At 27.5% G+C, this 12,757-nt stretch overlaps 3 protein-coding genes across 3 annotated transcripts; all 3 read left to right on the top strand.

Annotated features, from left to right (window-relative positions):
• Window positions 1-289: 289 nt before the first annotated feature.
• LOC145837148 (adenosine 5'-monophosphoramidase HINT1-like) lies at window positions 290-1,372 on the top strand. Its single transcript, XM_082944917.1, has one exon. The coding sequence runs from the start codon at window positions 301-303 to the stop codon at window positions 751-753; it is 453 nt and encodes a 150-aa protein (XP_082801043.1). The 5' UTR covers window positions 290-300; the 3' UTR covers window positions 754-1,372.
• Window positions 1,373-1,381: 9 nt separating this feature from the next.
• Window positions 1,382-4,651, top strand: LOC145837147 (serine/threonine-protein phosphatase 2A activator-like). Its single transcript, XM_082944916.1, has 3 exons — window positions 1,382-1,645; window positions 3,176-3,478; window positions 3,911-4,651. The coding sequence occupies exons 1-3, from the start codon at window positions 1,401-1,403 to the stop codon at window positions 4,281-4,283; spliced, it is 921 nt and encodes a 306-aa protein (XP_082801042.1). The 5' UTR covers window positions 1,382-1,400; the 3' UTR covers window positions 4,284-4,651.
• A 298-nt stretch (window positions 4,652-4,949) lies between these two features.
• Window positions 4,950-10,823, top strand: LOC145836985 (uncharacterized). Its single transcript, XM_082944753.1, has 4 exons — window positions 4,950-5,085; window positions 6,120-6,340; window positions 8,083-8,165; window positions 10,008-10,823. Exons 1-4 carry the CDS (start codon window positions 4,974-4,976, stop codon window positions 10,078-10,080), a joined length of 489 nt encoding a protein of 162 aa, XP_082800879.1. The 5' UTR covers window positions 4,950-4,973; the 3' UTR covers window positions 10,081-10,823.
• Window positions 10,824-12,757: the final 1,934 nt, after the last annotated feature.

Genomic DNA, 12,757 nt, shown 5'->3' with positions numbered 1-12,757 from the left:
TGTAGTTTCTTAATTTTATAAATAGTTTCTGTTTCAAATGGTAATTTTTTTATAAAATGATGTATACTTTGCCTATAAAGTATAGAACACTAAATACCATCTTCAATATATTACAATGTATTATCCAAGCTAAACTATATGGATATATTTAGAATGCTATTATGTATTAAGATAAGTGTCTGTATTAAATTTTTAAACTTTGTTAAAGATTGTACATGTGTTAATGATTGTTATACCTTCTTTTTTGTTTTAATGTTTTTGTTTAATACTAAATACCATTTTTAGGATTTAGGTGTTGTAATGAATAAATTAAATGTTTTGTCAAGAGTGTTCAGATACAAAAGCTGTCAGCAACTGACCAGAAGAAACCTGTCTGATGAAGTCAGCAAAGCAAATCAGACCCTATCATCTAGCCAACCAACAGTATTTAGCAAAATAATATCAAAGGAAATACCAGCAAAGATAATCCACGAGGACGAAAAATGCATGTGCTTTCATGATGTCAGCCCACAGGCTCCCATCCATTTCCTGGTCATTCCTAAGAAGCCCATTCCTCAGCTGAGCAAAGCGGAGGATTCAGACTCGGAGCTGCTTGGTTGTTTGCTGAACACTGCAAGGAAGGTGGCTTCAAAGCTCGAGCTGGAAGAAGGGTACAGGGTTGTTATCAACAACGGAGTGAACGGGGCTCAGTCGGTTTATCATTTGCACATCCATGTTATGGGTGGGAGACAAATGAACTGGCCTCCCGGATAATATTTACATTTTACTTTCTTGATATTAAAATTTAAGATACTGTATTTGAAATATAAATTACTATAATACAATTAAATTTTAATATAATAATTGAAAGTATTATTATAATTTTTTTTTTATGAAAAGTTTTAATGTTTTAACCACTTTGTTTATATTTTTTAAAATTTGATGTTATAAAAAATTTAGTGTTAATGGTGTTTATAGAAAAAGAACTTAATTTTTTATTGTGATAATACTTATAGGTATGTGCTTTTATTTTTAGAAAAAATGTGTACTATTATTTTATGTTATGTGTTACTAGTTATCATGTAGAATTAATACAAAATCATTTAGTTATGGCCAAGAGGTATTTGAAATTGTATAGTTTCCATGTTGTAGTAGGTTAATGAACTTTTATCTACAGTTTTTTTTACAGCATTTATAACTAAGCTTTAGTTTAACTAGTACACCTATTGTAAAATAGATTCAATAGATTACAAACTTAACTTAATAGTTGAGGTTAATTTCTTAACACTTTAATGGCCTACATAGTTAATTTAATGTACAGCTTATTTTCTACATAAATAATTGTGTGTTATTTTTACTTAATTATAATCAGTTAAGCAATCTTGTATAACGCTGTAGATCTCTCTTTAAATAATACAAGTATGGCATTATTTGAATTTGTTGAACCACAAAGAAAGATTTTAGAGGAGGAGGACATGCCAAAATGGTTGAAGTCGGAAGCTTATTCTGAACTGATGGGTTTCATAATTTCTGTCAACCTGTCACTGAAGGGAAAAATGTCTACAGCTGAGTGTGTTGTGAGCGGAACTGTGCAAAAGCTCCTCGACATGCTTGAATATCTGTCAAAAATGGTTGATGAAATTCCATGTATAGATCAGCCTCAGAGGTATTAACTTTTTTCTTAAGTATAATTTTTTTTAGTTTACATTAATTTTAAACTGAAGCTTCTAATATAAAAAAAAATTGTTCCACTCTAAACTAATTTAAAGTTGTTGGTGAATAACTTTTTTACAAAGTTTAACATTTATTTTAATTAAGCTTAAAGTATCTATTAAAAAGTTCTTTTCACAGAATATAAAAACTTTTGTACTTAATTTCTCATATACAGTCAGTTTTGTAAAGATTTCTTCATTTAATCCTATGAAAATAAAATTGTTCATTGTTTATTTAAAAAAAAAAACTACTAAAAATCCGTATCCATGTTTTTAAAGCTACTCACTTCAAGTTTTTATGAAATTTTCCATGTAACATTAATAACAATGTTTTTAAACAATTGAAAGAAAATCAAAAACAAAGTTTTATTTACAAATATAAATAAATATTTAGTCTATTTTAAAATAAATGGGAAATTTAATACAAAATTTTAAACAAAATAAATAAGACTCAATTTTTCATAATAATATATATTTCATGCTTCTTTTGTCAGTTGTATACTAATCAATGAAAATAAAATCTCATATCTAGCTAATATAATGAAAATGCAATCAACGTAATTAATAGTAAAGCAAAGAGTAATTAACAACACATAATAACTTCTAATTACAATGCAACTAAAAAAATGAATAAAACAGAGCAACTACTTTTAAAACAATTTAAGAAAACAGCGAAACAGTATAATCAAAATCTTTATGTTTACACAACTTAGGTTTTCTTAACAAAATACAAATAGCCTTAAGTTTAATTAAATTAGAAATGCGAAAACAATTTTTAATAACTTTAAATCTTTTTAAATTATAAAAACTAGCACAATCAAGGTTATTTACTAAGTTTTCAGCAATATCAGATCTTTTTGAAGCATTTATTACTCTAATAGATTTAGTTTTCTTATTACTCATACAAAATTTATCGATACTTTTTAGAATATGTTCCTTTATTCTTCTGCCAAATTGTCTTGAGGTCATCCCGAAATAACTAGGAATGAAAAGAATAAAGGAACATACTCCAAAAAGTATCGATGAATTTGTCGGAACAAAATTAAAAAAAAAAAATAATATAATTAATATACAAAATTTTTATATTAAATTTTGATTTTATAATTTTAAAAATTTCTTTCCAACAGAGGTTCCAACAGTTTGAGGTAGTTTTCTCAAAAAACTTAGGAGAAGATAGATTTTTAGTGAAGTGGTCTATTTTTGCCGTTCTAGTTTTTGCCTCCCATAAGGATCCTATTGTTGCCTCCGAATTTGACCGGCTATATCTCAAAAAATATTTTGAACTTTTAAAACCTGTAAAAAGCATCTTATAGCTTAGTAAAAACTATATAAAACAAGATCAAATTGTGAAAAAAGTGTTTAATTCCCCTATGCCCTTAATCTTTGCTTAGATCATTTCATGAATAATTAAGATTTATTTTAATTACTTTCTCACAATAACACATGCTTTTTAGTTGTATCTGTTAATTAAAACATTTTTGCAGGTTTGGAAATAAAGCTTTTGCAAAGTGGCACGCTCAACTTGTAGAAAAGTCTTCTGACTTAGTGGCCGAAACCCTGCCTAAGGAATTGCACAACTCTGTGGTTGAAGTGAAGGACTACTTGGATTACTCATTCGGCAACGAAGTGCGAATCGACTACGGGACCGGTCACGAGTTTTCTTTCGTCGCCTTCCTGTGCTGCTACTTCAAGTTGGAAGTTCTGAAGCAAGAAGATCAAGTTGCTGTTGCAACCAGAGTGTTTGAAAGGTACCTTGACCTGGCTAGGAAGCTCCAACTGCACTACAGGTTAAATTTAATACTTTAATAAGACAGATTATACCAGTTAGTATAACTTTCTAATAATGAAAATAATTTTGAACATTCCGGATTGTAGCACTTTTTGTTGGTTGAATAATAAACATAATAACAGAAAACAAAAGTTCAAAAATACCTGTATGATTACTACTATTGCAAATATAGACATCCTTAAAACCTCGAAAAAACTTTTGACTGTTTGGTTATTTTTAGATACGTCCGTGCAAAACTCAAAATTGTATCATTTAATATATATGTATAATTAAACATTGAGCTCTTGTACAGTTATTTTGCAAAGCCTAAAGTAAATTCTATTTAGAACAGCATTTTTCAAAATGATCTCTCAAGTAAAAGCCCATATTTCTATTCTAACTACATAATACTTAAACTTATGTATATATTTTATTTAAACATTTTTTACAGAATGGAAGCAGCAGGTAGCAGAGGGGTGTGGGGTTTGGACGACTACCAGTTCATGCCGTTCCTGTGGGGATCCTCCCAGCTCCTGATGAACCCCATTGGCATCAAACCCGACGATTTTCCCAAGGAGGACGTTGTCAAGCAGCACCAGAACAACTTCATGTTCCTGCAAGCCATAAAGTTCATACAAGACACGAAGACCGGCCCGTTCTTCGAGCACAGCAACCAGCTGTGGAACATCAGCGGGGCGCAGTCGTGGACCAAGATCAACAAGGGAATGGTGAAGATGTACAAGGACAAGGTGCTGGGCAAGTTTCCCGTCGTGCAGCACTTCAGGTTCGGCAGCATGTTTTCCATTGAGCCGGTGAAAATCTGAAGCCTGAATTTGTTCGGACAGTTTAGTTCTGGGGGTTGATGGAAGTAGTTGAGACTTAATATAAAAACATTTTATTTCAATTTTTTATTAATTCACTAGTTTTTTAAATTTCAAGTAATATATTTTGATTTTGTGATTACATTGATAATTTATATACTTCCAAAACAAACTTTTGTAAATTAAAATTATATTTAATAAAATATTCTTATTTAGTTTAAAAAGTCACCTAATGTAATACGTTTTTAGCGATGCTGATAATATTATTAAAACATTCTACTCTTTAAAAATAGTTTTTGTTTAACTAAAATGTTTTTAAGTATGTATTATTTTTTGCAGTTTAAAACAAAATTTAATGAGAATAACAATGAAAGTGGTAATGCAATGTTGTGTATATTAATTTATGTTTGACAATTAAAGAAAACTACAAAATTTTGATATTAAGTATTGAGTGATTTAAGTTTGTTTTATTATTTCAAAGTACATAGTTTGACTTCGTTTTCTTTGTATAATTAATTTTTAAAAGTCAACTATACAAACTAAAAACTTATCTACTGAATATAATATAATTTTTTTTTTTCGATTTATAGTAAAAATAGTTGATCTTAAAAGCATTTCTTGACCTATTTTACTGTTTTTTTTAACAAGCAAATAATTAATTTACTTTTTAGTTAAGATTTTTGATAAGGCGAAATGTCTGTTGGTAAGCACGATGAAGAAGAGCTGATCAAACAGATCATGTCTTACAACAGCGAAGATGAGCAGAGTGACAGTGAAATTGAAAAAGTTGAAGTTCCTGTTGGAAGTAAGTTGATAAAAATTAGTAGTTGTTTTGTTTTGAATAAGTTTTTAAAACTAAATTTGAATAAAATTGAAGTGTAAGTGCTTTGAATTTATTTGCAGGGATGTAGTTTTCAATTTAGTTTAAAATTTTTTTTAATTTAAATATTTCTCATAAAATTTAAAACTTTACATAGCTGAATAGACTTTAAGCGAAAAGTTTTAAAATATTATTCAGATCATTGTTTCCCAAACTATTTTAAATAGTCGTTCCCTTTTCAAAAAGTTAAAAAAAATGCTATTCTTTATTACAAATCCAAGAATATCTAGTGTAAGTTCCAAGTTTTCCTTCAAATATCGTTTAGAATTTTTTTATTCTTCGATATAAGCCCAAGATGTCAATTGTAAGTTGAAAATCAATTATACTTTAGACTTTTTTATACCCTTTTTTGAAAACCCAGACAATCTCGTCAAAGTTTCAAGCCAATTCTACGTGAAGCTTTTTAAATTCTTTATTACAAACACCAGAATATCTAGTGTAAAAGTAGTCGTTGCCTCCTTACTAGTTATCGCCTCGTTACTGATAAAAATTTCAAAATCCTCTCTTACTTGTCAATTCCTACCAACTTACTTGGATCGTCCATTTTGGGAAACCCTGATTACCACCATAAAGACTATTTAAAAAATAAGTTATATACATAGATACATGAACTTCAAAATTAGATTTTATCCCATTTTTTAAACTTAAAATGATTGTTTTTTTATACATATAATATAAAAAACCAACAAGTTTTAAAACATCTGTACAACAGTTGAAAATTTTATCACGTGGTATACTTTAATTTAACTTATGTAACTATAACTGCTTGGCTTAATGCATACAAATAAAATTTATTTTAATAAAATAACCTCAGGCCAATTCACAGCTTTCAATCAATATTTCAACATCTTTCTTTAGGCGATATATTCAAAACATCTAGAGTACTTTAACCAACTTTCCATATTATTCTTTGAAATAAATCTTCTTTATTAGTATTTCAACCTCGAAAAAACTTCCAGGCGAGATGTTCGAGAAGGAACCTAAAGGCGACGAGTGGGAGCTCATTGAAACCAACGAGGTCCTCCTCGACTTCGAAGATCTAGAAGAGGAACACTTGGGTGAGGTGGAGTGGGGGAAGATGGTGGGACTGATGGACGTGGAGGAGCCGGTGCTGCAGCTCAACGGGCACCTGTACAAGGGCGAGAGGGGCATACTGAGGGGAACCGGAGTCATTTTCAACGTGGGTTTCTTGAATATTGTAAAAAATATCTTAATTGTAAAAATAAAATAACACCTCAACAGTACAAAATTTATATGTATTTATTTTAATTTGATAGGTCGGTTTCAGAAGTTTATATTTTTTGTTGACTTCTCATACCTAATAATATTTTAAGAATAAAAAGAAAATTAATTAGATTTTATTTCTATACCAGAAAAGTGTCTGACAAAGTATTTTAGACCATAAACAAGATTGTTTTTTTTCTTGCTAAAAGTACATCGTTCAGTTATGGTATGAATGTGTATTTAAGTTCAACGATAATTGTATTTAGTTAACAATTTATTCTATTAGACATGCTTAAAATACTCTACAAGTCAAAACATATTTAAGAATTATTTAAGAATATACTATGCTGCTATATACAGTTATGTTCCTCTTTAAGTACGAACTTTGAATATTGCTCCAAAAAAGTTTGTATTCCAGAAGTGCTGTTTTAAAGTATGGGTAGTTTCTTAAAATTTACTTAAGTTACAAGGCAGTCAAAAAGTAATCTAAAACAAATAAAAACATTCACACTATAGAATACTTCTATTAAAGCTACGAACTTTTAAATTATTGAATTAAATTATATACATGCTTCAATTTATAGATAAATTTTTAATATAAATTATATCTTTTTAGTTGTAGTTTATTAAATAGTTCTCTAAACAACTAAATGAAGATGTTTCTAACTTTTGCTCCTCACTAAAACTTATGAAAAAATAAATTATTTGTTAAGCTTTTAGAACAGGAGCAATTTAAATTTAATTTTAGATTACGTCATTTTTTTATAAAAAATTTTAATGCAAAAATTCATAGAAAATTTCATCCATGAGCCCATTTACTCTTGATAGCCAACTACTCTCTATTTACCTACTTCGTAAAAGATGAGAAAAAAAAAGAAGAACATTTTCTTAATGAAATACTGATAGAGTTTTTTATTATATAAGTATGTAACACTTCAACAGTGTTTTTCGCAGTCGAAAGTGACTTTCTTTCTTTTCTCTCAAATTTATTTACCTTAAAGTCAGTAAACAAGCTTGTTTTTTGAGTTAGTTTTAGTGATTTTAGTCGGACACGCGTCTATTGCTTGTTAAATTTCTATCGTTACACTTTGTAACTATGGCGTCTTTTGTTATATGAACTTTTGAATTAAAGTAGCTTATTTTGTACCTTTAAATCAGCAGTTGTTGTACAATACAAGTTTGCATTTTGAACACAACGTTTTTTGGCTTAAATTTGGGTGCTTAAGATCTAACATACTCTTAAAGTGCTGACCCTTGTAAGAGTAAGATGACTTTTTTGATTAATGTATTTTTAAAAAGTTTTAAGACTCATTGAAAACTATACTAAATAACTTTTCCTATTTAAGTTAAAATATTTGAAATCATAATAATTTAATACAAATTTCTCTTCTAAAATTTTAGACAATAAATAAGCTTTTTTTTTCAATGTTTGTAAAAACGTATAAGTTTTAAGACTTGCATTTTTTATATAAGGTATTTCGTTTCTTAATATTGCCCTAAATTAAAAATTTACTTTGTCATTAAAAAATAGTTTGTCATGAAATAATGTATTTCAATAAGTTAAAAATAAGGTGATTGTTATTTTTACTAATTCATTTACATTATTTTTATTTAAAGATTTTAACTTATATACAAATATCTGGTATTTTATAATTTAGTTTCAAAAAAAGAAAATTCAATTAAATATATTTTTAATAGATCGACCCAGATGACGATTGGTCTTCGGAAGAAGAAGATCCGAAACTGATGTCGAAGGGAACCTGTGATACTAACAAAAAAAAGTTTGTTAAATTATTAATTGAAAAATAAACAAAGTTTGTAGTGTCGAAGGGAACCTGTGGTTATAGCAAAAAAAAAAAAATAATAAAATATTAATAGTAAAAATAACTTTTTTCTCAGCTATTGTTTTTACATGAAAATGTTGCAATTCTTTTATTGAGAAATTTCAAAAATTTCAAATTTTATATGTAAAAATAGTGAATTATGAAAAATTGTTTGAAATTAGCTTTAAAGTGTTTTTTTTTTAAACACAATGTAAATTTAACAATGTTTTTACTTAAAACAGCAGCTTTGTAATACTATTTTTACATAAAAAATACAGGTAATTAACACTTATGTTAAATACCTTGACTAACAAATTGTGGTAAGTAACAACTATTTTAATGTTTACTGAAATACAGCCACTAAATAAGAAACCTTTTTCTATTAATCTATCTCTCAAATATTAATTATCCAGTTTTGTAAAATATTTTAGAAATACTTCTGATCAATTGTAAACTTTTTTTACATTTTTGTTTCGAAAAATTATGGATTACATAAAATACGTTATACTTTAATTTAGTAGATAACAGTGGCGTAGCGTGGTACTTTGGTCAGGGGGTGCGCAAATTTTTTTCTCAAAAAACCTCTAAATTAAAACTTTAGTAACTAGCTATAAAGAAACTTTTTATAAATAATATAACTGAAAAAAATTTATTAAGTAAAATAAGGTCGTTAACTGTTTTAAAAAATATTTATATAAGACAAAATTAAACAATTAAATAAAAGTATAAATTTCATTTGAATTACTTATACTTGCAAAAATGTAAACTTACTAAATAAAAATTGTTTTTATAACTTATAGTAAACTTTATATCTTTAAAAATTAATATATTAAGTAAAACGAAAGTATCTGTTTTATTGACGAAAAAATATCAATCTCTTTAATATACAAGACAACAGTGATAACAACACCTCATTGCACATAAGTTTAATAAAGTTACACAGAAGTTAAAATAGACCAACTTTATAACTGTTATTACAGTTTATTACAACTTTGTAAAATAGTTAAAAGTATACTTTTTAAATTTAATCACTTGATTGTATGTGTTTAAAATAAAAATCACAAACAAAGTTTATTTCTCATAGGCCGACACGCTTATCTTGTATGTTTACAAAAATAAAGTTCGGAAAACTAGCAGTAGTCTTAACAATGTAGCATAAAAAAAAATTTGTAAAATTGTTTAATTTTTCTTTAAGCGTGACGTATTTTTGTAAACTTTTTTGTAGAAAAATAATCTGCCATAAGGTTATACTACAGCGGTGCGCTATATTAACTGCGTACTGTTTGAGTCTAAACTCTTATGAAGTTAATGAACTTATAAAATATTTCCTTATGGAGTTTTTCATCAACATCGGTGCGCATTTGCAATTACGCACCGAATCAATATATTGAGTAATAACATGTAGTTTCCTAACGTGTCACTAATAGGTATTCAAAACTTCGTTTAACTTTTTGAATACTAGATAAACATAGTTGAAAAAAGGCAAATTAAGCAGAAAAAATAAACTATAAAGGATAAAGATATTACATTCTTTTTTTTACAATTTTCTTTTTTTGGGTGGCACGCATGCGCCAGTGTCCCTCCCCACGCTACGCCCCTGGTAGATAACATTCATATTTTTATGTTTTAGCTTAAAAGTTGAGTTATATGATGTAACTAAAATAATTTTATGATTTGTTATATTTTCAAAACTTTTATGGCTAGTAAGTTTTTTGTTGCTTTCAGTGATATGTTAATCAATTTATATGTATTAGATTGCAGTTGGTATAAAAAATATATAGTTTTAATACAAAATCTCAGGTCGAAACTGAAATTTAGCACATTGGTGCGAGAGAAGCTAACGATGACTGAAGCCTTTCTGGAGTCGAGTTGATTTGTATATTGACGGTGAAATGTATTTCTAAAGAAAATAAGTTGATCTTCCTTAAAATTTTAGACAAATATTGGTAGAAAATGTTTAAAGTGTCGATTTTGTTCTCAGTCGTGTGGTTACAATTAAAAAGTGACAGAGTTAATATAATGTTTATAATATTAGAGTCGTGTGTAATTTTTTCTTGAATTTGTTTTGGTGTTCGGAAAATTTTCTACACTTTATAATATTTTTTCTTCTAGTTTTATACTGATAGTTTTTCAAGAAACATTAAGTTTTTAGTAGTGAATCCTTACCTAGTGTCTTTTTCTAAATACTAGATAGATTAAATATTTTTATGACTTATTAGAACTTCTTCATAAATAAACTTTTAGTTTAAAATTGTAGAAGTAGTTTTAGACTTAGACATAATGATAAATTTGATAAAAACGTTTTGAAGTGCTAAATAACATTACTTTATTATCTTTTTAAGTATTAAAAGCTAGCTAAATAATTTTTTACAAATTTGTATTTTTAAATTATTATGTGAACCACAGTATCTATTTTTACCATTTTAAAGTAAGAAGTGCACATTTATATCACTTGAGTTTCATGCTTTAGTTATCTACAGCTAAGCAGGATTTCTAAACACTAAGGCTGTTTTGCTTTTTTCAAGTTGTTTGGAAAGAAAGTTCAGGACAATTTTAATTTGTTTTTAGAGTCTGAGGCTTTTTTAACTTAAAATTGTTTTCTTCTAACATTATCTCTTCTGCATTTTTTTATTTTGAATATTTAATGACAACACTATTGCTTATCATAAAGCATTTGAATTTTTAATAAAAAAAAGACTAAATTTTAAAGACTTATTTTTAATTTTACTTTCTATGTTTGAGCTTAGGAATTTGACCCTATTTTTACAAAAACATAAGTAAACCTATTATAAAGAAGCCTTACATCAGATAGAAAAAGTTAATTAAAACAATGAGAAGGAGCTGATTCAAAGCGAAAATCTAGAAAAGTTTCAAGCTTTATTTTTGATAGTATTTATTTCTAACAAATATATAAACATTGCTTTTACGCACAAGTTCAAACACGCTTAACATTTTACAAAGGGAGTTTGTAACTCGGGTCCTAAAAAGACGCAATATAGAAATAAAACAAAAAAACTCCTGCAACTCCAAATAAGTATGATTAGTAGCGATTATTATGTATTCTATTTTTGTTAGCTCCACAAAAAAATACAGTGTCGAAAAACTTTGAAGGTGCAAAACGCACAGAAGTCATTTTATGTGAACCTAAAATTTGGTATTTTACTTTGCTCTTTCAAACTTCATGCTTGAAGTTTAAGTGTTTGCCAATTCTAAGTTAAGAAATAAACAACTTTTCTAGCTGGTAGGTCAAGTTCACTAGATATTTAGCAGGGCAGGCTTATTGAAAAAGTCTAAGCGGGCCGTCTAAGTTAAAAAGACTGTAATAAAATAGTTGCAACTATTTTTAAAATCAGAAGTGTAATGAATTTATCATCTAATAAGCATTACTATGTTACATAAATTATAAAAAAATTGATTATTTTTTTATGCGAACTAAAAACATCATTGAGTTTTTTTAACAATTTCACTCGTTTTTTAATATAGTATTTTAGTAGTTTAGCTACTGTACTACTTTTATTTAACACCACTTTTTTCAACTTCTCAGGGGTCTTCGGATTTTTTTAAAAGTATTCAACTGAGTTTAAAATACAAAATATTTTGAAATGTTAATAATAAACGTTGTTTTTAGGGCCTGATTTGTTTAAGTTAAATAAAATTGTACGAATTAACAACAGTTCCCTTAAAAGTTACTTAATAATAAAAAAAACGTTACCACTAGCATTAACATAACTTAAAAACATTAAATTAAAATTTGTAATAGAAACTTTGTGCTCTAATTAAAAAGTAAATTGCTTAAAGGACTTTGGGGAACTTAGAAACTCCAAGTAGTTTTAAAGATGAGTCTTTGTGGTAGTACTTTTCTATTTACTTGGTTATTTTTATGTACATCATATATTTATAACTATCTAAACAGTTTTCACAATTAATTTAAATTTTTTAGATGAAAAAAAACAGGAAAAAAAGTATTATTTAATAATTGATGTTGTTTATTGAACAATTAAACATTTGGTCCAAGGACCAGGTGTACTAAAAAACGTTTCGGTTATCGAGTCACACACCAGAACAGTTTAACGCCATGTCCAGGACAGTTAAGGTACTTGAAGTTATAAGTTTAAAGAAAAATCAAGTATAAATTTGATATCTTTGTTTAATTAGAAAATTATTGAAATAAAAATTGATCAATACTTTTTATTTTCACCTACACATGTATTGTTTAAGTTATAGTGTGTATTAAAGCCGCAGTTAAGATAATTGAGTTTTACAGCAAGGCGTTTTATAAAAAGGTGTGTATTAATATTAAATCTAAGTAATTAATAAAACAAGAGCTGACTTATTTACTTGACTGTGGAAAAAAAAAATTATTAAAACTTTAAAAGTACAAGCATTCTGCGTACAAGGAACTCTGTGGCGTAAAAAGGGAGTAAATACCACCAACTCACTTTTTGACGTAGCACACGGATCTTACATGAGCGCAGAGCTATGCGAACTTGTTGGAATTTTCGTGTTAGACGGGTTAAAAGATATATTTGGTTTAAATAGAGTTGTGTTAT

Source organism: Thalia democratica, chromosome 5 (genome assembly GCF_965202585.1).
Source record: "Thalia democratica chromosome 5, ktThaDemo2.hap1.1, whole genome shotgun sequence".
NCBI lineage: Eukaryota > Metazoa > Chordata > Thaliacea > Salpida > Salpidae > Thalia > Thalia democratica.
This window is presented reverse-complemented; position numbering and strand designations above follow the sequence as displayed.

Excerpts from the sequence above, each read along its gene's own strand:
- LOC145837148 (XM_082944917.1), top strand. The coding sequence starts at position 301 with ATGAATAAATTAAATGTTTTGTCAAGAGTGTTCAGATACAAAAGCTGT.
- LOC145837147 (XM_082944916.1), top strand. The coding sequence starts at position 1,401 with ATGGCATTATTTGAATTTGTTGAACCACAAAGAAAGATTTTAGAGGAG. Across the intron at positions 1,646-3,175 it reads TGTATAGATCAGCCTCAGAG|GTTTGGAAATAAAGCTTTTG; the intron begins GTATTAACTTTT and ends ACATTTTTGCAG. Across the intron at positions 3,479-3,910 it reads AAGCTCCAACTGCACTACAG|AATGGAAGCAGCAGGTAGCA; the intron begins GTTAAATTTAAT and ends CATTTTTTACAG.
- LOC145836985 (XM_082944753.1), top strand. The coding sequence starts at position 4,974 with ATGTCTGTTGGTAAGCACGATGAAGAAGAGCTGATCAAACAGATCATG. Across the intron at positions 6,341-8,082 it reads GAACCGGAGTCATTTTCAAC|ATCGACCCAGATGACGATTG; the intron begins GTGGGTTTCTTG and ends TATTTTTAATAG. Across the intron at positions 8,166-10,007 it reads TGTGATACTAACAAAAAAAA|GTCGAAACTGAAATTTAGCA; the intron begins GTTTGTTAAATT and ends ACAAAATCTCAG.